Below are 22,776 nucleotides of genomic sequence, written 5' to 3'. Positions count from 1 at the left end.
CCCAGTGGAGGATTTTAATTCAAGAAGGCAACGCTCACATCCGTTTGTCTTGCTAATTGTTCCTGGAGTCAGTTTCCCATAGAAACCAAATATTCATAGAACTGTTGCTTTATATCTTTTTCAGAGCTGGGAGAAAAGCCTGCAGATGCTCTGTTCCTACCTCTCATCATAGAGGAGGGTCTTAAAGGCCAGGGAAAGTCAAGGAAATTCTAGCAAGACTAAAACTGAAGCCCAGGTCTCTTGGCTACAGCTCCATCCACTAGCTTGTTCCATCTGTGGTCCTGCCACTCCTTCCAGACCTTTCTGGCCCAAGTATAGAGCGGCCTGGCTTTTTGGCTAGTTTTTCTCTTCATCAGTCTCTCTTTGCACTAACTTCCTTTCTGCTCACTCTGAATTCCCAATAGAAAAGCCAAAAAACATGGAGCTATACATGCTGCCAGGTTAAGAAATATATCTAAAACAAAATGCATTTGAGCTGAATCATAAAAACCCTTCTGTGATGAAAGGCCCAGCCTGGCTTAGAAACATGAGCAAATGTATGTGGATTAAACAATGCAGGATGTACGGAGAGAAAAGAGTGGGTCCATTGCTAATTTTAAATCAGTCATGCAAAATGTGATCCATTTTCAAATCAACACACTTTAGTAATTCCACCAAGGACTCCAAAAGTAGACTTTCTGAGGTCATTAAAATTCTAAAGGAAGCAGGAATATGGAAGAAAAAAACCCCACAGATTGTGGGGAAATTGAAGAATAAAGGGATATGACTTTGTAGCCACATGGATCCCATTGTATATATATTTTTTTTAATTAAAAAAAATTTTTTTTATCTTTTGGCCACACCACACAGCATGTGGGATCTTAGTTCCCGGACCAGGGACTGAACCCGCACCCTCTGCAGTGGTAGCGCAAAGTCTTAACCACTGGACCGCCAGGGAAGTCCCATTGCATCTGACTCTAGAATCCAAGTGGTGAGGAGGTCAGGGTATGTTGTTAGTCAAACAGGACACAGGAGAAGCAGGAAGGCAGCAAAGGTGGCTAGAAAAAAAATATAGCCACTTCATTTTACCTAGAGAGCTAATGAACATGTCACCTAGAGGTCCCCCTTAGTTTCAGTTACTCCTCACCCTCTTTTGTCCATGAGGAACACCACTCACAGCATGTCATTCTCCCAACACGAAGACACAGATGGGAACTGTCTCCCACCAAGTCTGCAGTAATTGCCTCAGAGAGCCCTGAACCCCAGATCACTTCCATGATGCCCTAACTCAGGTTACTGTGAGAGTGAAGCCTAATCTGCGAGGATCAATGTTAAGAAGGGAGAGTGCGATGCAGCCGCAGCTGAGGGGCCCCTAAACCTAGAATTTAAATGTCACATTTCTACATTAGTCTTTCCTGTGCTCTCGCTGCACCACCTGCTCTACCAGCTCCTCCACGCAGACGTATTTAAATATTTAATAATGGCTGATCCCACGTTATGAGAAGGAGACGGTATTTATAATTCACTCATGACATGGAACTCAGGGAAAAAAATAGAATTTTGGAGTAAATGGTGCTCCTGATACAACACAGCCGGTCGTGAGTGTTCGCATATATTAACAACACTAACCCATCCAACAAAAGAACGAGGAATTATCTTAAACTCAACACTCTTCTAGTAGGTAGTTTTGTTGTTGTCATGTGTTTGGTTTTTTTAATTTTGTGTTAATAACATCCTATGTTAATACTATTAGTCTGTAGGTAGAACAACTGAACATGGGTTGGGTCAGTTTGGAAGATTCAGAAGCAAACAGAAGAAAACAGCACACACAAAGAACCAGATGATTTCAGCCTCAAACATTCAATTATTAATATGTCAGGCTATTAAATGGTTTAAATTTAAATGTCTAACCAAATTATCAGTATGTTTTGCTTTCTAAACATAACTTCTCTATTATAATACAGCTTATATAATTTTTTAATTTCATTAACCACAGCTCTGAGAAAATTCATACCCAAGAGTCATTATACAGATTTAATTTTTACATTCACCTCTACTAGTAATCTTGGTAAAATGAAAGAGAGCCATCTGATGAAGAGGCTTCTAATAATGTTGAAATGAGAGATCTTTTAGCTGAGATGCCATTTTTCTAATTTTGCTACATTAGGTTTTACACACATTACTTTGCTGCTCATTTATAAGAATATATAAATATTCTCTAGAAGAGCTTTGCAAAGGTAAAGTCGCAATATAATCATGGTTTTCTTTTCCTTCTTTAAACTCACTCTGTTCTAAGATCTTTATATGACTCTCACTGTCTATAAAATAATGTCTTAAAATGAGGTTTTGGTTTTTTGCAGTTAAATGTATAAACTACAGAATTAACAACCCAAAGGAGGCAACCAGGATTGTTAGAAGCAGCATGCATCCATGGAGTAGTTTCTACAAACCGTAAGAATTTCTCTTATAACTTCTGTTTTTAGCACACACACAAAAATACTGCACAGTTAAAAACTGACTAATAAAACTGGGCAACTCTCAACAGGGTCAGCTCTACGCAAACTGTTTATTCCACTGTCAGCCGTCTAGTGAGCCTCTGATCGAGAAGTTCACTTATATGCTCAACATAAACCCAGTCACGCTCTAACTCTTATATTCTTGGAGAAAAAAATACCTACTAGAAAAAATTCAATGAATCACTACTTATTCCTAGCAAATAATAGTTTAGTCTCAACATTTTCAGATATTGTATATACATATATAAACATATACATAAACATTACATATATAATGTGTATATGTAACATATATAAACATTACACAGTAAATGTTCAAAATTAACCATTCCCCAAATACCCACTTACACATGACTCCTTTTGCAGTAGTAAAAATGAAAACAAACTAACAAATGAAAAATAACCCAGCAAGAATATGACAACCAAGAATTTAAACATTGCAGGTATATTCAAGAGAGAAAAAAATTTTTTAAAAAAGACTAAAACGTAAGTAATGTCTATTTTCAACTCATTTGCACAGTTATAAGAAGATCAAGTTAATAAAACAAGTGTGAATGTATTAAACAATATACTGAATTAGAAATACAGCATATTTTACACTCTATATATTTGTATAAAGTATCTACTTTGTTCTATTTTCCTCATTTGCTTATCATTACTGAAACTAAAATTATCTTTTCTCTTGATTCTAAAAGGCAAGTTCTTGGAAGAGCCGTGGTTCAACACTGAGAACCAAGCCGGCACCTGGTGGAAGACAAGTAAGTACTCATGGGGTGGATGAGTTCTCCAAACCCGAAATGATTTTATTCTGTCAGTTACAGTTTATTGCTCACCAGATGAAGACACCATGTACCCTGATAGCCTGGAGATAGAAAGCTGAATAAAATGCGTCTCTGTTCTCAAGGACTAACTATTAAAAATGTCATCGTGGCTAAAAGGGAGATGTGACCAAGAGCTGCTAGAAACAACGGAAGCAGTTGTCCAGGGAAAAGCCTCTGCCCGTGGACCACACTTGAGATGGGTCTTGATGGACAGGGAGGACATTCCTGGGTGGAGAGAGTGTTTGGGGACCCTCAAGGGAGAGAATCACACAAGCAGTGATGGGAGAAAGGGCGTGATGTGCAAGGTACAAGCGTGGCCTCAGCGCAGTGCAGAGAGGCAGCCGTCTGGAGAGGATGAGGATTATCTCATCTGCTGTGCTTGGGCCATGTGGAGGGCAGGCCAGGTGCAGGTACGGAAGGTCATTCAGTCACCAGGCAGAGAATGGAATGGGAAGACAGGAGAAAGGTGTTAACACACTCCGTCTGCTGGCACTGCTGGGGCACAGATACTGTGACGGACTTTCCAGGAGTTGTATACCTGCTCCTTCTCACAGAAACATCCCTGCAATGCAGTCTCAGCATCACAGAACCACAGACCTTACACACCCCACTGTCCTATACCCTACCAAGGGCCCCGGCTGACCTGAACCCACACGCAGAGTGAGAAGCAGATGATACCCATGAAAGGTCTAACCGCAGGCACCTTGGGAATTTGTGCACAAATCATCCCTCTGGCATTAGGGGAGCCACCTAGACCAGCAGAGGCGGAAGCCAAAAAATGGTCATGAGTATGTATTGTACGTTTTTCTAGGAAATGAGGCCAGTTAGAATCCTAGAGAAGTCGTGCCCAGGTTGGGAGAAGTGATGGTGTGTGGGGCAGTGGACCTCTGGGTACTACCCACATCCCTGCTTCAGAGCCAAGGCACTCAGCCTCTCAGCTGCTGGAGCTCACAGCTGCATCCCTCTCCAGGAATCATGTCAAACAGGGCTGTGCCCGCTCCCTGCGGGCAGCCCTCATCAATGGCTAATGGTACCAGCCCCACCCTCTTGCTTCAGTTTGGGAAAACTCTGAAGGGCTGTCCCAGCTCCCGAGGTCTCCCTGGGTTCAGCCAGGGTACCAGGTGTACCTGCGCACTGTTCAGCTTCTCCCTCTGCCCCATTCTGCTTCCTTCTCTTCCTTGCAGGTATTTCACAGTGCTCCCCTCATACACCCTCCCAAACAAATCCAGCTCAGAGTCAGCATCCAGCACAAAGCTTCATTTGTCATAGATTTAAATCAGGTCTTTGAAAACATTTTTAAATACACTTTAGATACAAGACCATATCAGTTGTGAAAAAGGAAATACACATTATAAATCCTTGGTGGGTTCAACTTGGATTTTGCACAAAATTAAAACAAAAGTTTACATGAAGCTATTTCACACGACTTTACTTCGTCTTTAGGGTTTTAGGCATCACTCTGTTACTGGCAGGCATGTTCCTGCCTGACCTTGTCTGAGCATCAGCTTCAGGCTACAAGGCCAGGGCCATGGGCTCACTTTCTGTGTGGACCAGCGGGATTTCCTCTGTTCAGTGGTCACACATACACTGCACCTTTAACTCCACTTGACCCCTTTTAAATGTGCAATTACTCACACAGAGGGCCAGGAAGGGTCTGTGCCTAGCAGCTGGAGCAAATCCAACCATTCAAGTAGAGAAACAGTGTGTTGGTCAGGGTTCTTCAGAGAAACAGAACCAATAGGATATTTCTATCTTTATCTCTGTCTCTATCCCCACATCTACCTCCAACTCTATCTATCTATCTACCTACCTACCTACCTATTGAAATTAACTTATTATAAGGAATTGGCTTACATGATTATGGCAACTGAGGTGTCCAGACCCAAGAGAGCCAGCGGTGTAAGTTCCAGTCCAAATCTGAGATCAAAGGCAGGAGATGCCCAATGTTCTAGCTCAAAGACAGGCAGAGAGAGCAACTTTTCTTCATTCAGCCTGTGGTTCTCTTCAGACCTTCAACTGACTGGGTGAGGCGTACCCACACTGGGGAGGCTGATCTGTGTTACTCAGTCCACCCTTTCAAATGTTAACCTCATCCAGAAACAGCCCTGCAGACACACCCAGAATAACGTTTGACAAAATGTTTGGGCACCCTGTGGCCAGTCAAGCTGACCCATAAAATTAACCACCACAAGTATCTCAAAGATTCAACAACCTTGATACTGTAGCAGCAATGCTGTCCACCAAGAACGGAGAAGAGATGCTGCTCTCTGAACTAGATCATAGCTCCCCCTCTTCCGTGCATCACGAACACCTGGGATCACAGATTACAGATTGAGACACCTAAACTTATCTTTACCACTCCCTTATCAGTGTGTTCACAGGACCTAGGAGACAATTCTGTTTCTGGTATCCAACAGCACTGTTGAGCTCAACTTTTATTGAAACAACTCTTAGCATGAGCTTAAAATAGGTCTTGTTTTACCACACAGCAGCACATCACAGGGAACATTTCCTTTAATATACCCCCTGCTAAAATTTAAATAGCTATGGTAAATTACATAAAACATGATTTGTGGAAATCAGTTCATCCACATGTGTAATGAAGTCTAACTGAACATTATTTTTGTGACAAAAAATGATCCAAAGTTAACCCACTTAACTATAGAGTGAAGCCATAAAAATGCAGGGCCGCCAGCACTGCAAACTCGTATTTGTTTGAATATCCAGACGTTATGTGCTTGCTTCTTGTCAACCTTCCTCAGTGCTAGAAGAGACAGTGGTCACAGAAAGCCCACCCCTGAATTGAGATTTTGTTTTCCTTTCTCTTCTACTGAATAAAAACAATCTGTTGTAATATATAATGTATGTTATTTTAAATGTAAATAATCTCAAGCTCTATTACATTATTATAATATTTTAACAAGAATCCTTCTGTATTATTAAATGTAAGATTGGTTTACAAAATTTGCTTTTGATCCTCAGTATTTACCTTACATACGATACGAATTTTGAAATATAAAGTAGAAAAAGCTAAACCCGCTTATGCACTAAGAGGGTTAGCTTTCTCAATATATCATTCTATTATATATATATATTAATTATACATATATGTGAGTTACATATATGACTTATATACATATGAATTATATATGATTTATGTATTTATGAATTATATATATTATATGCAATTATATAATATATAACAATTGTATATTATATACACATATTAGGTTTTATACAGTTTATTTAATAGATGAATAGTATTGCTTATACAGCTATATTATAATTATTTACATCATATTTTTTACCTTTTAGGTTTTTGAGTAGATTATTTTGAATTAAATATTTTCGTATGTAAAAAGGTTTTAAACAAACAAAACCCACCTCTCTTTGATTGCTTTCTTAGATGTGTGACATACCTCCCTAAAGAATTCTCATTTTTTAAACTTTGCATAATATTCGCCAATAATTTTCTTAATTATCAGCATATTCTCTCCCTCCATGTATAAATATATTTATATACACAGATGTATGTATATATGTATATGTAAACATATATAAATTACATATATACACACAAACACAAGTCTAGCAAGATAATTTATATGTTTATTTTCCTTCCGCTGGCCTTGAGCTCTCCACAGTGATTACATTTGTATTTTAATTTGAGTTTTTCTCTGCTCACCCTTCCACACCCTGGGATTCCCAAGCACAGCCAAGCCTTCCTCTGTGCTTCTTTGCCCCAGCTGCTGTATCACAAACTCTTCCTTAAAAGACTAAGCTGAGTGAGTACATATGCTTCCTAGGCAACCTGGGGGGAGGTGACAGAGGTGGGAGCAAATGGAGAAACCCAGGGGCACCCGAGACTGAGAGCCTGGCGATGCAGGTCCACAGGTGGGTGGCGTGGACCCAGAGCTCTCCCGACCCCTCATCCCCAAGAGGCCTCTTCAACACCACCGTGCCCCTGGGGAGGGGCGGCTGCCAGTGCAGGGCTCACTGGGGAGCTTCTGTGAGAGACGACCGTGCCCAAAGTGTCAGAGTAACAAGCACGACTCAAAGTTTTGAGGACCCCCAAACGTTCTGTATCCCCACAATGTTCGGGGAATTTTCAGCATCTTGGTGAGATGGGGGTGGACAGGAAGGAAAGGGCTGGCGTGGGGCCCCTCCGGTCACAACCAAGATTAAATTTACTGCCTTTTGGTTAGGATGGAGTCTCTGAAAGAAATTCAAATTGATTTTAAAATAAGACGGTGTGACGTTTCTTGTCCATCAAAGTTCGTCTAGAGTTTATAAGCCAAGAGACAAAGCATGACTTCAGGTTTGGTGTTGTATGTATTGAAAATTCTGGAAGCACACACAAGGAAATATTGAGAGCTGTTGCCTGGAGGAAGTAACCTGGAAGGGGCACTTACAATTATTACATATTTTACTATAAGCAATAAAAAATTCTTACTTGTAGAATAAACTCAAAATTAAAAGAGGAAAATGCATATGCAAATAATAGTTAGCATTTCTCACTCTACGTGCTTTCCACATTTTAGGTCAACTGATTTTTACAACATACTAATGAAATTGGTGTCATTATTATTTTCTCCCTTTTTAAAAAAATGAGGAGTCTGACACATAGAGAGCTTAAACAGCTTGCTCAGCTAAGTGGCAGAGAGAGGACCCTGGGTACTCTGGCTTCAGAGCCTGTATACTAAACTATCACAGTGGTGTTAGATAAAATCACGCAGTATCAAAACCTAGAAAGTGAAACCATGTGTAAGTATCAGCTGTATATAGTTTCTGATAATACAATACACAACAATATTTTCAATCAAATAGTGTAATTATTTATGTATTTGCTGCTCACCTTTACAAATGGTTTTTATTTTATCTCCAATTGATAGCTTAATATAGCACTCTGGAAATACCAGTTTCGAGAATGCCTTCTTTTTTTTAATTAATTTATTTATTTTACTTTATTTCTTTATTGACGTATAGTTGATTTACGATGTCATGTTAGTTTCAGGTGTACAGCACAGTGATTCAGTTATATGTATGTATATAATATATAAAATATTGAGTATAGTTCCATGTGCTATGCAGTAGGTCTTTGTTGTTTATCTATTTTGTACATAGTAGTGTGTATATGTTAATCCCAATCTCCTAATTTCTCTCTCCCTCGCCCTTTCCCTTTTGGTAACCATAAGTTTGTTTTCCACATCTGTGACTCTACTTCTGTTTTGTAAATAAGTTCATTTTTATCTTTTTCTTTTAGATTCCACATATAAGTGATATCATATGATATTTGTCTTTCTCTGGCTTACTTCACTTAGTATGATAATCTCTAGGTCCATAGGATGTCTTCTTTTGATATATTATATTCTCTCAATTTTTAAAGTTCTCAAATCTTATATTAGTCCTCTGTTTTAATTATCTTTTTAACTACAGAATATTGTTCTGTCAAAAATGATAAATGGCTTTGAACTGGCAGTTTCTCAAGGATTGACAGCCATCCACATTTCCATGACATCTTAGGTTGTAGCCACTAATAGGCTACCGAGACTGTTAACAGACTACTAATTAGAAGTAAATGTGATTATAATGAATGCTGTATGGTCATTCAAACTGAAACAGGACATTTGGAAGAATATTTGTATTGTAATTGAGAAGACTGACATCCCTTAGTAGTTAAGGATCCTCAATTTGGGGAAGATGCTCCTCTCTCGAGTCTGTATCCTAGTCTTTATGATATGTGTCTTCAAACTGCAGGACTTAATTTACTGTCATTTGCCCTGTTGGGAAGTGTCTGGTATTTCACGGATGCATTTAGATTCTACCAAAAGCAGTAGCAAATGCAGGTCATGTGGAAAGGATTATATCTCTGCTGTGCTTTCTTAAATAAGGCACAGTCATGTAGAAGTTCAATTAAAGGTCAACTCTAAAAACCCAAATGTCAGATGTATTCAGCAATTATCTGTGCATTCAAGTCCTAACCTTCGCATGGGATATAAATACCATTTTTTCTTGTAGCATTTCTTATTAAAAAAGAGTCATGAAGTCCCCATCGCAGCCCATGTCTCCAGCAAGGAGGAGTCTTTCACACTTTGTATATAAGGACACTCCTGTGGAGCCCCCTCACCACCACAGGACTTTTCAACGCTGTGACTATTATCTTTCATCCCACAAGGCAAGGGTGTAGCCCTGTTATGCTGCCTTCACTGTTGGACTCAGGACACCATCACCTACCGTCTTTATTGTTTTGAAATTCGGAGATGCTTTTAATTACCTGCCTCATTGGCTTGGTGTGCAGTAACCACTAGCTGCTTTTTTTTCGGCTCCTGACTACCCTACAGTGGACACTTGGAAGACAAGAGCATACTGTTTCTTTACTCAAATTTACAAAGTAAAATTGAAGAAAATAAAATCCCAGCTCTCCAGATTAATATTTCTTTCATTTTCACTTATGTACGCACAGATCTGTCATGTCAAAGATTTCAATGAACTCTGTAATTAATGAAAAAACCAGTAAGATATTTAACAAACTGTTTTGAAGGAGAATTCAAAGAAAATGCATATATAGACCATTAGCAACACTGAAACAAAATTGCTAATAGATGCAAAAATCTTCAATACCCACAGGGTAATAATCAACTGCATCTCCTCCCATGTCACTTTCCCCATTTTTCCTGACAATAACTTACAAATTATTTCTTTCTTTGTAACAGTTCCCCTACAGTAAAATAATCCAAATAAAATAACCACCAATTTTATTGTATTACTGTTCTTTTAAATTTGTTACTTCCTTAGAATTTTGAAACTTAAGGGAAGTATCTAAAGTTTTGAAAATTTAAGTAGTTATGTGGGGACTTCCCTAGTGGCACAGTGGTTAAGAATCCGCCTGCCAATGCAGGGGACATAGGTTCGATCCCTGGTCCGGGAAGATCCCACATGCCACAGAGCAATGAAGCCCATGCGCCACAACTACTGAGCCTGCACTCTAGAGTCTGCGAGCCACAACTACTGAGCCCGCGTGCCACAACTAATGAAGCCTGCATGCCTAGCGTCCGTGCTCCGCAACAAGAGAAGCCACCGCGATGAGAGGCCCATGCACCGCAACAAAGAGTAGCCCTCACTCACCACAACTAGAGAAAGCTTGCGCACAGCAACGAAGACCCAACGCAGCCAAAAATAAAAATTAATTAATTTTAAAAAAAGTTATGTGGAACATATATTGTTTTATTCTGAATGCTTACTGTATATTTTCTTAGATTATAGTTTATAATGAGCAGTTTCTTTCAAATAATAGATCTTGTGTGTGTCAGTAAAAATTGTCTGTTTAAAAATTGTCTGTTTACCAGTCCCTCCCATCAGGAAACTTACACAAGCCTCATCCACCAGAGGGCAGACAGCAGAAGCAAGAAGAACGACAATCCTGCAGCCTGTGGAACAAAAACCACATTCACAGTAAGATAGACAAGATGAAAAGGCAGAGGGCTATGTACCAGATGAAGGAACAAGATAAAACCCCAGAAAAACAACTAAATGAAATGGAGATAGGCAATCTTCCAGAAAAAGAATTCAGAATAACGACAGTGAAGATGATCCAGGACCTCGGAAAAAGAATGGAGGCAAAGATCGAGAAGATGAAAGAAATGCTTAACAAAGATCTAGAAGAATTAAAGAACAAACAAACAGAGATGAACAATACAATAAGTGAAATGAGAAATGCACTAGAAGGAATCAATAGCAGAATAACCGAGGCAGAAGAACAGATAAGTGACCTGGAAGACAGAATGGTGGAATTCACTGCTGCAGAACAGAATAAAGAAAAAAGAATGAAAAGAAATGAAGACAGCCTAAGAGACCTCTGGGACAACATTAAATGCAACAATATTTGCATTATAGGGGTCCCAGAAGGAGAAGAGAGAGAGAAAGGACCTGAGAAAATATTTGAAGAGATTATAGTCAAAAACTTCCCTAACATGGGAAAGGAAATAGCCACCCAAGTCCAGGAAGCGCAGCGAGTCCCATACAGGATAAACCCAAGGAGAAACATGCCGAGACACATAGTAATCAAAATGGCAAAAATTAAAGACAAAGAAAAATTATTGAAAGCAGCAAGGGAAAAACAACAAATAACATACAAGGGAACTCCCATAACGTTAACAGCTGATTTCTCAGCAGAAACTCTACAAGCCAGAAGGGAGTGGCATGATACACTTAAAGTGATGAAAGGGAAGAACCTGCAACTAAGATTACTCTACCCGGCAAGGATCTTATTCAGATTCGATGGAGAAATCAAAAGCTTTATAGACAAGCAAAAGCTAAGAGAATTCAGCACCACCAAACCAGCTCTACCACAAATGCTAAAGGAACTTCTCTAAGTGGGAAACACAAGAGAAGAAAAGGAACTACAAAAACAAACCCAAAACAATTAAGAAAATGGTCATAGGAACACACATATCGATAATTACCTTAAACGTGAATAGATTAAATGCTCCAACCAAAAGACACAGGCTTGCTGAATGGATACAAAAACAAGACCCATATATATGCTGTCTACAAGAGACCCACTTCAGACCTAGGGACACATACAGACTGAAAGTGAGGGGATGGAAAAAGATATTCCATGCAAATGGAAATCAAAAGAAAGCTGGAGTAGCTATACTCATATCAGATAAAATAGACTTTAAAATAAAGAATGTTACAAGACACAAGGAAGGACACTACATAATGATCAAGGGATCAATCCAAGAAGAAGATATAACAATTATAAATTCATATGCACCCAACATAGGAGCACCTCAATACATAAGGCAACTGCTAACAGCTATAAAAGAGGAAATCGACAGTAACACAATAATAGTGGGGGACTTTAACACCTCACTTACACCACTGGACAGATCATCCAAAATGAAAATAAATAAGGAAACAGAAGCTTTAAATGACACAACAGACCAGATAGATTTAACTGATATTCATGGGACATTCCATCCAAAATGGCAGATTACACTTTCTTCTCAAGTGCGCACGGAACATTCTCCAGGATAGATCACATCTTGGGTCACAAATCAAGCCTCAGGAAATTTAAGAAAACTGAAATCGTATCAAGCATCTTTTCTGACCACAACACTATGAGATTAGAAATGAATTACAGGGAAAAAAACGTAAAAAAGACAAACACATGGAGGCTAAACAATACATTACTAAACAACCAAGAGGTCACTGAAGAAATCAAAGAGGAAATCAAAAAACACGACGATCCAAAACCTATGGGATGCAGCAAAAGCAGTTCTAAGAGGGAAGTTTATAGCTATACAAGCCTACCTCAAGAAACAAGAAAAATCTCAAGTAAACAATCTAACCTTACACCTAAAGGAACTAGAGAAAGAAGAACAAACAAAACCCAAAGTTAGCACAAGGAAAGAAATCATAAAGATCAGAGCAGAAATAAATGAAATAGAAACAAAGAAAACAATAGCAAAAATCAATAAAACTGAAAGTGGTTCTTTGAGAAGATAAGCAAATTTGATAAATCATTAGCCAGACTCATCAAGAAAAGGAGGGAGAGGACTCAAATCAGTAAAATTAGAAATGAAAAAGGAGAAGTTACAACAGACACCGCAGAAATACAAAGCATCCTAAGAGACTACTACAAGCAACTCTATGCCAATAAAATGGACAACCTGGAAGAAATGGACAAATTCTTAGAAAGGTATAACCTTCCCAGACTGAACCAGGAAGAAATAGAAAATATGAACAGACCAATCACAAGTAATGAAATTGAAACTGTGATTAAAAATCTTCCAACAAACAAAAGTCCAGGACCAGATGGCTTCACAGGTGAATTCTATCAAACATTTAGAGAAGAGCTAACACCCATTCTTCTCAAACTCTTCCAAAAAATTGCAGAGGAAGGAACACTCCCAAACTCATTCTATGAGGCCACCATCACCCTGATCCAAAACCAGACAAAGATACTACAAAAAAAGAAAATTACAGACCAATATCACTGATGAATATAGATGCAAAAATCCTCAACAAAATACTAGCAAACAGAATCCAACAACACATTAAAAGGATCATACACCAAGATCAAGGGGGGTTTATTCCAGGAATGCAAGGATTCTTCAATATATGCAAATCAATCAATGTGATACACCATATTAACAAACTGAAGAATAAAAACCATATGATCATCTCAATAGAGGCAGAAAAAGCTTTTGACAAAATTCGGCACCCATTTATGATGAAAACTCTCCAGAAAGTGGGCATAGAGGGAACCTACCTCAACATAATAAAGGCCATATACGACAAACCCACAGCAAACATCATTCTCAATGGTGAAAAACTGAAAGCATTTCCTCTAAGATCAAGAATGAGACAAGGACGTCCACTCTCACCAGTATTATTCAACATAGTTTTGGAAGTCCTAGCCACGGCAATGAGAGAAGAAAAAGAAATAAAAGGAATACAAATTGGAAAAGAAGAAGTAAAATTGTCACTGTTTGCAGATGACATGATACTATACATAGAGAATCCTAAAAATGCCACCAGAAAACTACTAGAGCTAATCAATGAATTTGGTAAAGTTGCAGGATACAAAGTTAATGCACAGAAATCTCTTGCATCCTTATACACTAATGATGAAAAATTTGAAAGAGAAATTATGGAAACACTCCCATTTACCATTGCAACAAAAAGAATAAAATACCTAGGAATAAATCTACCTAGGGAGACAAAAGACCTTTATGCAGAAAACTATAAGACACTGATGAAAGAAATTAAAGATGATACCAACAGATGGAGAGATATACCATGTTCTTGGATTGGAAGAATCAATATTGTGAAAATGACTATACTACCCAAAGCAATCTACAGATTCAATGCAATCCCTATGAAGTTACCAATGGCATTTTTTATGGAACTAGAACAAATCATCTTAAATTTGTATGGAGACACAAAAGACCCCGAATAGCCAAAGCAGTCTTGAGGGAAAAAAACGGAGCTGGAGGAATCAGACTCCCTGACTTCAGACTATACTACAAAGCTACAGTAATCAAGACAATATGGTACTGGCACAAAAACAGAAACATAGATCAATGGAACATGATAGAAAGCCCAGAGATAAACCTATGCACCTATGGTCAACTAATCTATGACAAAGGAGGCAAAGATATACAATGGAGAAAAGACAGTCTCTTCAATAAGTGGTGCTGGGAAAACTGGACAGCTACATGTAAAAGAATGAAATTAGAACACTCCCTAACACCATACACAAAAATAAACTCAAAATGGATTCGAGACCTAAATGTAAGACCGGACACTATAAAACCTTTAGAGGAAAACATAGGAAGAACACTCTTTGACATACATCAGAGCAAGATCTTTTTTGATCCACCTCCTAGAGTAATGGAAATAAAAACAAAAATAAACAAAGGGGACCTAATGAAACTTCAAAGCTTTTTCACAGCAAAGGAAACCATAAACAAGATGAAAAGACAACCCTCAGAATGGGAGAAAATATTTGCAAACGAATCAATGGACAAAGGATTAATCTCCAAAATATATAAACAGCTCATGCAGCTCAATGTTAAAAAAACAAACAACCCAATCAAAAAATGGGCAGAAGCCCTAAATAGGCATTTCTCCAAAGAAGACATACAGATGGCCAAGAAGCACATGAAAAGCTGCTCAGTGTCACTAATTATTAGAGAAATGCAAATCAAAACTACAATGAGGTATCACCTCACACCAGTTAGAATGGGCATCATCAGAAAATCTACAAACAACAAATGCTGGAGAGGGTGTGGAGAAAAGGGAACCCTCTTGCACTGTTGGTGGGATTGTAAATTGATACAGCCACTATGGAGAACAGTATGGAGGTTCCTTAAAAAACTAAAAATAGAATTACCATATGATCCAGCAATCCCACTACTGGGCATATACCCAGAGAAAACCATAATTCAAAGAGACACATGCACCCCAATGTTCATTGCAGCATTATTTACAATAGCCATGTCATGGAAGCAACCTAAATGCCCATCGACAGAGGAATGGATAAAGAAGATGTGGTACATATATACAATGGAATATTACTCAGCCATAAAACGGAACGAAATTGGGTCATTTGTTGAGACGTGGATGGACCTAGAGACTGTCATACAGAGTGAAGTAAGTCAGAAAGAGAAAAACAAATATCGTATATTAACGCATGTATGTGGAACCTAGAAAAATGGTACAGATGAACCGGTTTGCAGGGCAGAAGTTGAGACAGATGTAGAGAACAAACGTATGGACACCATCGGGGGAAAATTGCAGAGTGGTGGGGATGGTGGTGTGCTGAATTGGGCAATTGGGATTGACATGTATACACTGATGTGTATAAAATTGATGACTAATAAGAATCTGCAGAAAAGCAACTAATACTAAACTTTCTTTGGGTTATTTGTATGGAAATATGTTAATATAAATGTTTCAGACATTACATGAAATTTCTAAAAATCGTATGTTCTGGTATAATGTTATAAGTCGTAATTCTAGTTATTACTTTAAAATGTATATCTCAGAAATAACTACATTTCCTTGTCAATGGCATTATTATGACCTTTCATCAAATCTTTAACCGTGGTCATTTTTAAGTCTTTTGTAATTTACAGACAGTTCTGTGTGTACTCTGATGCTTTTGCAAAAATGTTCCTTGTTTCATGTTCAAGGAGTTCATGGAAAAGACTCTGACAAGCACTGGTTTCTGGTAACTGACTATACTGCTGAACTGAATGAATAAGCATTTTCAGAACTCTAATGGAAAACTGATGAATTCATAAAAGTACTAACAAAAGATCAAGATGAAAAAAAATTAATTACATGGGACTGAGTGAACTGATGAGGATGATTATAATTTTTGTGAATTTCTGTTTGAATTAAAAAAAAAAAACCCACAAGGACTCAGAGGCAAAAAATATACAAATCAATTTTCACTGCAAAGTAAAAGGACCTGTTACAGTGGAGCATTACTGGACTGAATATCAATATTCTGACTTAGTATTAGTGTGTTTTTTGTTTGGTAATTGCAATCATTGTTGCTTTTGTTGTGGTCATCCATTTAAAATGCCTTGTGTCAGTTTATTTATCTCTTGTAAAAATAAAATACAGTGTGTGTGTGTGTGTGAAAAAAAAAATTGTCTGTTTAAAATTGTCCTGGTAATTTTGATCAACTATCAGTGCGAAGGTATTTGTAAGATAGTATAAAATGATTCTGAAAAGACTTCTCATGACTATAACTTGAATTCAAGATGAGAATATGTTCTTTTCAATCTTACTGAAAATCACTTCAAATTAGTTGTGGTTTATTCAAAGTATGGCAGTATATGTAAAATGGCAGCTTAAATATATATTTTAAGTTTCATAAATAAGTAGTTTTATATAATAATTTATAAAACATTGTCAGTAAGTTCATTGTATCATATCTGGGGACACATTTCATCTTGGGCACAGGAGAACAATTTATTTCTTTCAGTCAAATATACGAAGGGTCTAAGCAGTGATCCATCACCATTTTGCTTTTGCATAACCCCAAAGGAAGAACTTAGCATGTTAAGTGTTTCTTGAGTCAAAACTATTTAATTACTGACATAGAGAACATGAAAGCACAGATCGAAAGTTAAATGGTCTGTGTGTTCTTGTGTGTGTGTGTTTTTGCCAGTTAAAACAGATGTGCCTCCTGACAGCTATTCTAGGTGCCCTGAGGTTGGAAGATCAGGAAGATCATTTTTATTCTTCATATTCCAGTCTCAGATTCCTCTTCTACCTTGTTTCATTCTCAGTTCTTTACCGTTTCTAGCGATCAAGAGACACTGACCCACGGATCATGGTGTGCCCCGAAAGACAGGTGAGGCCAGCCTGGCCGCTGCCCTGTCACCCTCGAAACCAAAGTGCGCAAGAAGGGGGTTATGTGAACTAGACCTCTGAGAGCCTGGGAGTAGCGAGCAGTTTGTTGATTTTGTTTTTGTGAGGGTGGCAGGGGGACAGGGTTTTCTCTTTTTTTGGTGGGAATAGGAAGAGAGAAGTTAATTTTTTTTAAGATGTAGTCACTGAATAAAGGTTTGCCTGTGAGCCTGGAACCTTTTGGGAACGACTAATAGAAGGAAGTATCACTGATTCCCCAAAAGATGTAGGATACTTGAGGAAAGGCAGGGCTGAGTAGAGGCTGACAATCTAGAGGAGTACATGGATGGGGCGGCTGTGTCCTGCAGGTACAGTCAATACTCAAGTCAACAGCAGACTATCTGGGAGCCTTGCAAAAAAGTTTGTAAATGTAGGTTATCTCAGGTTCATTATATTATTCTTTCTACTTCTGTTTGCATTTTGAAGTTTTTCATAATTAAGAAACGTTTTAAGAAATACCAATCAATATGCTCCGGTTAAAAGATGTGTTTCCTAGGAGCTCCAGAGGAAACAATATAGGTGGAACAGTCCGGTGAGGCTGTTTAAAGAGGCAGCACACAGAGCCCGGGGCCCTGGTCACCCGCACAGCAGCTACTTCACCACGGCAAACGGTTCACTGGGGTGGCGGCTCCTCACCATCTCGTGACTCAGAGACGAAGCCACCTTCCCTGAAGGAGCACTCTCTTCCCCAGAGCAAGCATAACTCATAACTCTCAAAGCAAGGTTATTTTTCTCCTATACAAGTACTTAGTAGATTTTTTCCAACTCTGTCTAGATTTCCTTGTCTTTCATTAGAAACCCACACATTTGTACCTGAGGATATATGTAATAAACTTCATCAAGTTGATGCCACTCAAGTTCACACTTTGTTCAAAATGCTTCCCTTAGTTATAAGCATGACAATTTCCCTCAGGAAGAGCTAAAATGCCAAGATCGATAAGTGTGAACACATTTCCTGGCTTACATGTTATACTTGATCTCACTCTTTGTTTTGCCACAGTAACGGCGAGCCAAGCTTTCGAGAAGTTAACATTTCTCCCTTGCAAAAACCAGCTATAAGTAGAATTTTAATTACAGAAGTTGCAAATAATTAGTCCTTATTTTTAAACATTGTTCTGACTTGTCAGTTTTATTTACATCTAACACATAGAAAATGGTCCTGGGGGCTTCCCTGGTGGCGCAGTGGTTGAGAATATGCCTGCTAATTCAGGGGACACGGGTTCGAGCCCTGGTCTGGGAAGATCCCACATGCCGCGGAGCAACTAGGCCCGTGAGCCACAACTGCTGAGCCTGCGCGTCTGGAGCCTGTGCTCCGCAACAAGAGAGGCCGCGACAGTGAGGCCCGCGCACCGCGATGAAGAGTGGTCCCCACTTGCCACAGCTAGGGGAAGCCCTCGCACAGAAACGAAGACCCAACACAGCCCAAAAAATAAATAATTAAATAAATAAAAAATTTAACAAAAAAGAAAATGGTCCTGGCCCTCTGCAGGAAAGCTGGTTTTAAATGCTGCTAAGTGTGTTCAGGCCATACCTTGGTAAACAGCTTTAAATCCAGGCGAGGCAATGCTGTCATCAGACTGTAGATGTAGCCACATCTGGTTGCTCATACTCACAATAAGGTCAGGAACACTGGATCCAGTGAGTCTGCAGAGAAAAGAAATGTCAAAACCATTGTTTAAGGCACCAAATATCTCCACTTTTACCTTCATGGTGTGGGGGGAATCCTGCTGCTTAAACAGACGAGCCATAGATATAGATATATATAGGTAGCAAGACCCTCCTTCAAAGAATCTATAGCCATTTGTAATTCATATTCATATTTGAATCATAATATCATTGGCCTTTTACAGTAATTATTCTATATCATAACTGTGAATTTGTATCTTTGATTTTAAAAATCGACTTAGGGTGAGCAACCCTCCCATTTATCTGACACTGAAGTTCTTCTCTGGGTGCAGGACTGTCAGTGCTAAAACTGGGGCAGCACTGGACAAACTGGGAGGGTTGGTCACCCTATGTGCCTTACTGCTGTGTGGTGATATAACATCACATCATTAATAGGAAAGCATGTCTAAGCTGAGAAAAGTTCTGGTTCATTCACATAATGCTTGGGTTAGACAGTCTGGAATTATCATGTACCTTTACCACAAAAATTATATCATAGGATGGAATCGTCTTTAGCACTGAAAGGAAATGAGCTATCAGGCCATGAAATGACATGCAGGAAATGTAAATGCACTAAGTGAAAGAAACCAATCTGAAAAGGCCACATACAGGATGATTCCAACCCTAGGACATTCTAGAAAAGGTGAAACTACGGAGACAGCAAAAAGATCAGTGGTTGATGGGTTGGAAAGTGGGAGGGATGAACAGGTGGAGCACAGAGGATTTTTAGGGCAATGAAAATACTTTGTATGATACTGTAATGATGGATACATGTCATTATACATTTGTCCAAACCCATAGACTGCAACATCAAGAGTGAACCCTAATGTAAACCACGAACTTTGGGTGATGATGAGGTGTCCACACAGGTTCATCCTTGGTAAAAAGTTGCACCATTTGGTGGGGGATATTAATAATGGGGAGGCTGTGCATGTGTGCAGGCAGGGGGTACATCTCTGTACCTCCCTCTTAGTTTTGCTCCGAATATAAAACTACTCTAAATAAAGTTTGGATATAAATACACACACACACACACACACACACACACAGAGGAAAACAAAGTTAACCACACATTATAAGATAATTGACAAGGAAAACTGCATGCACAGCAGACACAGATTTGGCAAATGTATGGAACTTTCCAGCTGCATATTAAAGTCCAGGTCACAGCGAATGGAATTTTCAGTGAAGCATTCGTTGTGTATTAACAAAACAGTCAGGGGGGGCCTTCAAGATGGCAGAGGAGTAAGACGTGGAGATCACCTTCCTCCCCACAAATACATCAAAAATACATCTATATGTGGAACAACTCCTACAGAACACCTACTGAACACTGGCAGAAGACCTCAGACTTCCCAAAAGGCAAGAAACTCCCCACGTACCTGGGTAGGGCAAAAGAAAAAAGAATAAAAACAGAGACAAAAGAATAGGGACGGGACCTGCCCCTTGGGGAGGGAGATGTGAAGGAGGAAAAGTTTCCACGTACTAGGAAGCCCCTTCGTGGGCGGAGATGGGGGTGGGTGGGGGGGAAGCTTCGGAGCCACGGAGGAGAGCGCAGCCACAGGGGTGCAGAGGGCAAAGCGGAGAGATTCCCGCACAGAGGATCGGTGCCGACCAGCACTCACCAGCCCGAGAGGCTTGTCTGCTCACCCGCCAGGATGGGCGGGGGCTGGGAGCTGAGGCTCAGGCTTCGGAGATCAGATCCCGGGGAGAGGACTGCGGTTGGCTGCGTGAACACAGCCTGAAGGGGGCTAGTGCCCACAGCTAGCCAGGAGGGGGTCCTGGAAAAAGCCTAGAGCTGCCGAAGAGGTAAGAAACCATTGTTTCGGGTGCACGAGGAGAGGGGATTAAGAGTGCTGCTTAAAGGAGCTCCAGAGATGGGCGTGAGCCGCAGCTATCAGCACAGACGCCAGAGACGGGCACGAAACACTAAGGCTGCTGCTGCCGCCACCAAGAAGCCTGTGTGCAAGCACAAGTCACTATCCACACCTCCCCTCCCGGGAGCTTGTACAGCCCGCCACTGCCAGGGTCCCGTGATCCAGGGACAACTTCCCCGGGAGAATGCAGGGCACGCCTCAGGCTGGTGAAACATCACACCGGCATCTGCAGCCGCAGGCTCGTCCCGCATCCCATACCCCTCCCTCCCCCCAGCCTGAGTGAGCCAGAGCCCCTGAAGCAGCTGCTCCTTTAACCCCGTCCTGTCTGAGTGAAGAACAGACGCCCTCAGGCGACCTACATGCAGAGGCGGGACCAAATCCAAAGCTGAACCCCAGGAGCTGTGCGAACAAAGAAGAGAAAGGGAAATCTCTCCCAGAAGCCTCAGGAGCAGCGGATTAAATCTCCACAATCAACTTGATGTACCATGCATCTCTGGAATACCTGAATAGACAACAAATCATCCCAAAAGTGAGGCGGTGGACTTTGGGAGCAACTGCAGACTTGGGGTTTGCCTTCTGCGTGTAATTTGTTTCTGGTTTTATGTTTATCTTAGTTTAGTATTTAGAGCTTATTGTAATTGGTAGATTTGTTTATTGATTTGGTTGCTCTCTTCCTTTTTTTTATATATATATATATTATTTTTTCCTTTTTTTTCTCTTTTTGTAAGTGTGTATGTGTATGCTTCTTTGTGTGATTTTGTCGGTATAGCTTTACTTTTACCATTTGTCCTAGGTTTCTGTTTGTCCATGTTTTTTTTTTTGTATAGTTTTTAGCGGTTGTTATCACTGGATTTGCTGTTTTTGGTTTGGTTGCTCTCTTCTTTCTTTCTTTCTTTTTTTAATTACTTTTTAATTTTTAATAATTTTTTTATTTTTTATTTAATAACTATTTTATTTTATTATTTTATTTTATTTATTTATTTATTTATTTTCTCCCTTTTCTTCTGAGCCGCGTGGCTGACAGGGTCTTGGTGCTCCGGCTGGGTGTCAGGCCTGAGCCTCTGAGGTGGGAGAGCCAAGTTCAGGACATTGGTCTACCAGAGACCTCACAGCTCCACGCATTATCAAACGGCAAAAGCTGACCCAGAGATCTCCACCTCAACGCTAAGACCCAGTTCCCCTCAATGACCAGCAAGCTACACTGCTGGACACCCTATGCCAAACAACTAGCAAGACAGGAACACAGCCCCACCCATTAGCAGAGAGGCTGCCTAAAATCATAATAAGGTCACAGACACCCCAAAACACACCACCAGATGCAGTCCAGCCCACCAGAAAGACGAGATCCAGCCCCATCCACCAGAACACAGGCATCAGTCCCCTCCACCAGGAAGCCTACACAACCCACTGAACCAACCTTACCCACTGGGGGCAGACACCAAAAGCAATGGGAAATACGAACCTGCAGCCTGCGAAAAGGAGACCCCAAACACAGTAAGTTAAGCAAAATGAGAAGACAGAGCAACACACAGCAGATGAAGGAGCAAGGTAAAAACCCACCAGACCAAAGAAATAAAGAGGAAATAGGCAGTCTACCTGAAAAAGAATTCAGAGTAATGATAGTAAAGATGATCCAAAACCTTGGAAATAGAGTGGAGAAATTACAAGAAATGTTTAACAAGGACCTAGAAGAACTAAAGAGCAAACAAACACTGATGAACAACACAATAAATGGAATTAAAAATTCTCTAAAGGAATCAATAGCAGAATAACTGAGGCAGAAGAACAGATAAGTGACCTGGAAGATAAAATAGTTGAAATAACTACCACAGAGCAGAATAAAGAAAAAAGAATGAAAAGAATTGAGGATAGTCTCAGAGACCTCTGGGAAAACATTAAATGCACCAACATTCGAATTACAGGGGTCCCAGAAGAGGAAAAGAAAAAGAAAGGGACTGAGAAAATATTTGAAGAGATTATAGT

The 22,776-nt window shown here is 39.7% G+C and overlaps 1 protein-coding gene across 1 annotated transcript in view; it reads right to left on the bottom strand.

Annotated features, from left to right (window-relative positions):
• Window positions 1-22,776, bottom strand: part of CSMD1 (CUB and Sushi multiple domains 1) — a 1,821,542-nt gene that overhangs the window by 389,444 nt on the left and 1,409,322 nt on the right. Inside the window, exon 12 of the mRNA XM_036838958.1 lies at window positions 18,783-18,895. Coding sequence (XP_036694853.1) covers window positions 18,783-18,895 — 113 coding nt within the window. The remainder of the gene's footprint in view (window positions 1-18,782; window positions 18,896-22,776) is intronic.

This window comes from Balaenoptera musculus, chromosome 21, assembly GCF_009873245.2.
Source record: "Balaenoptera musculus isolate JJ_BM4_2016_0621 chromosome 21, mBalMus1.pri.v3, whole genome shotgun sequence".
Taxonomy (NCBI): domain Eukaryota; kingdom Metazoa; phylum Chordata; class Mammalia; order Artiodactyla; family Balaenopteridae; genus Balaenoptera; species Balaenoptera musculus.
The sequence above is the reverse complement of the archived record's forward strand: the minus strand, read 5'-3'. Positions and strand labels throughout refer to the sequence as shown.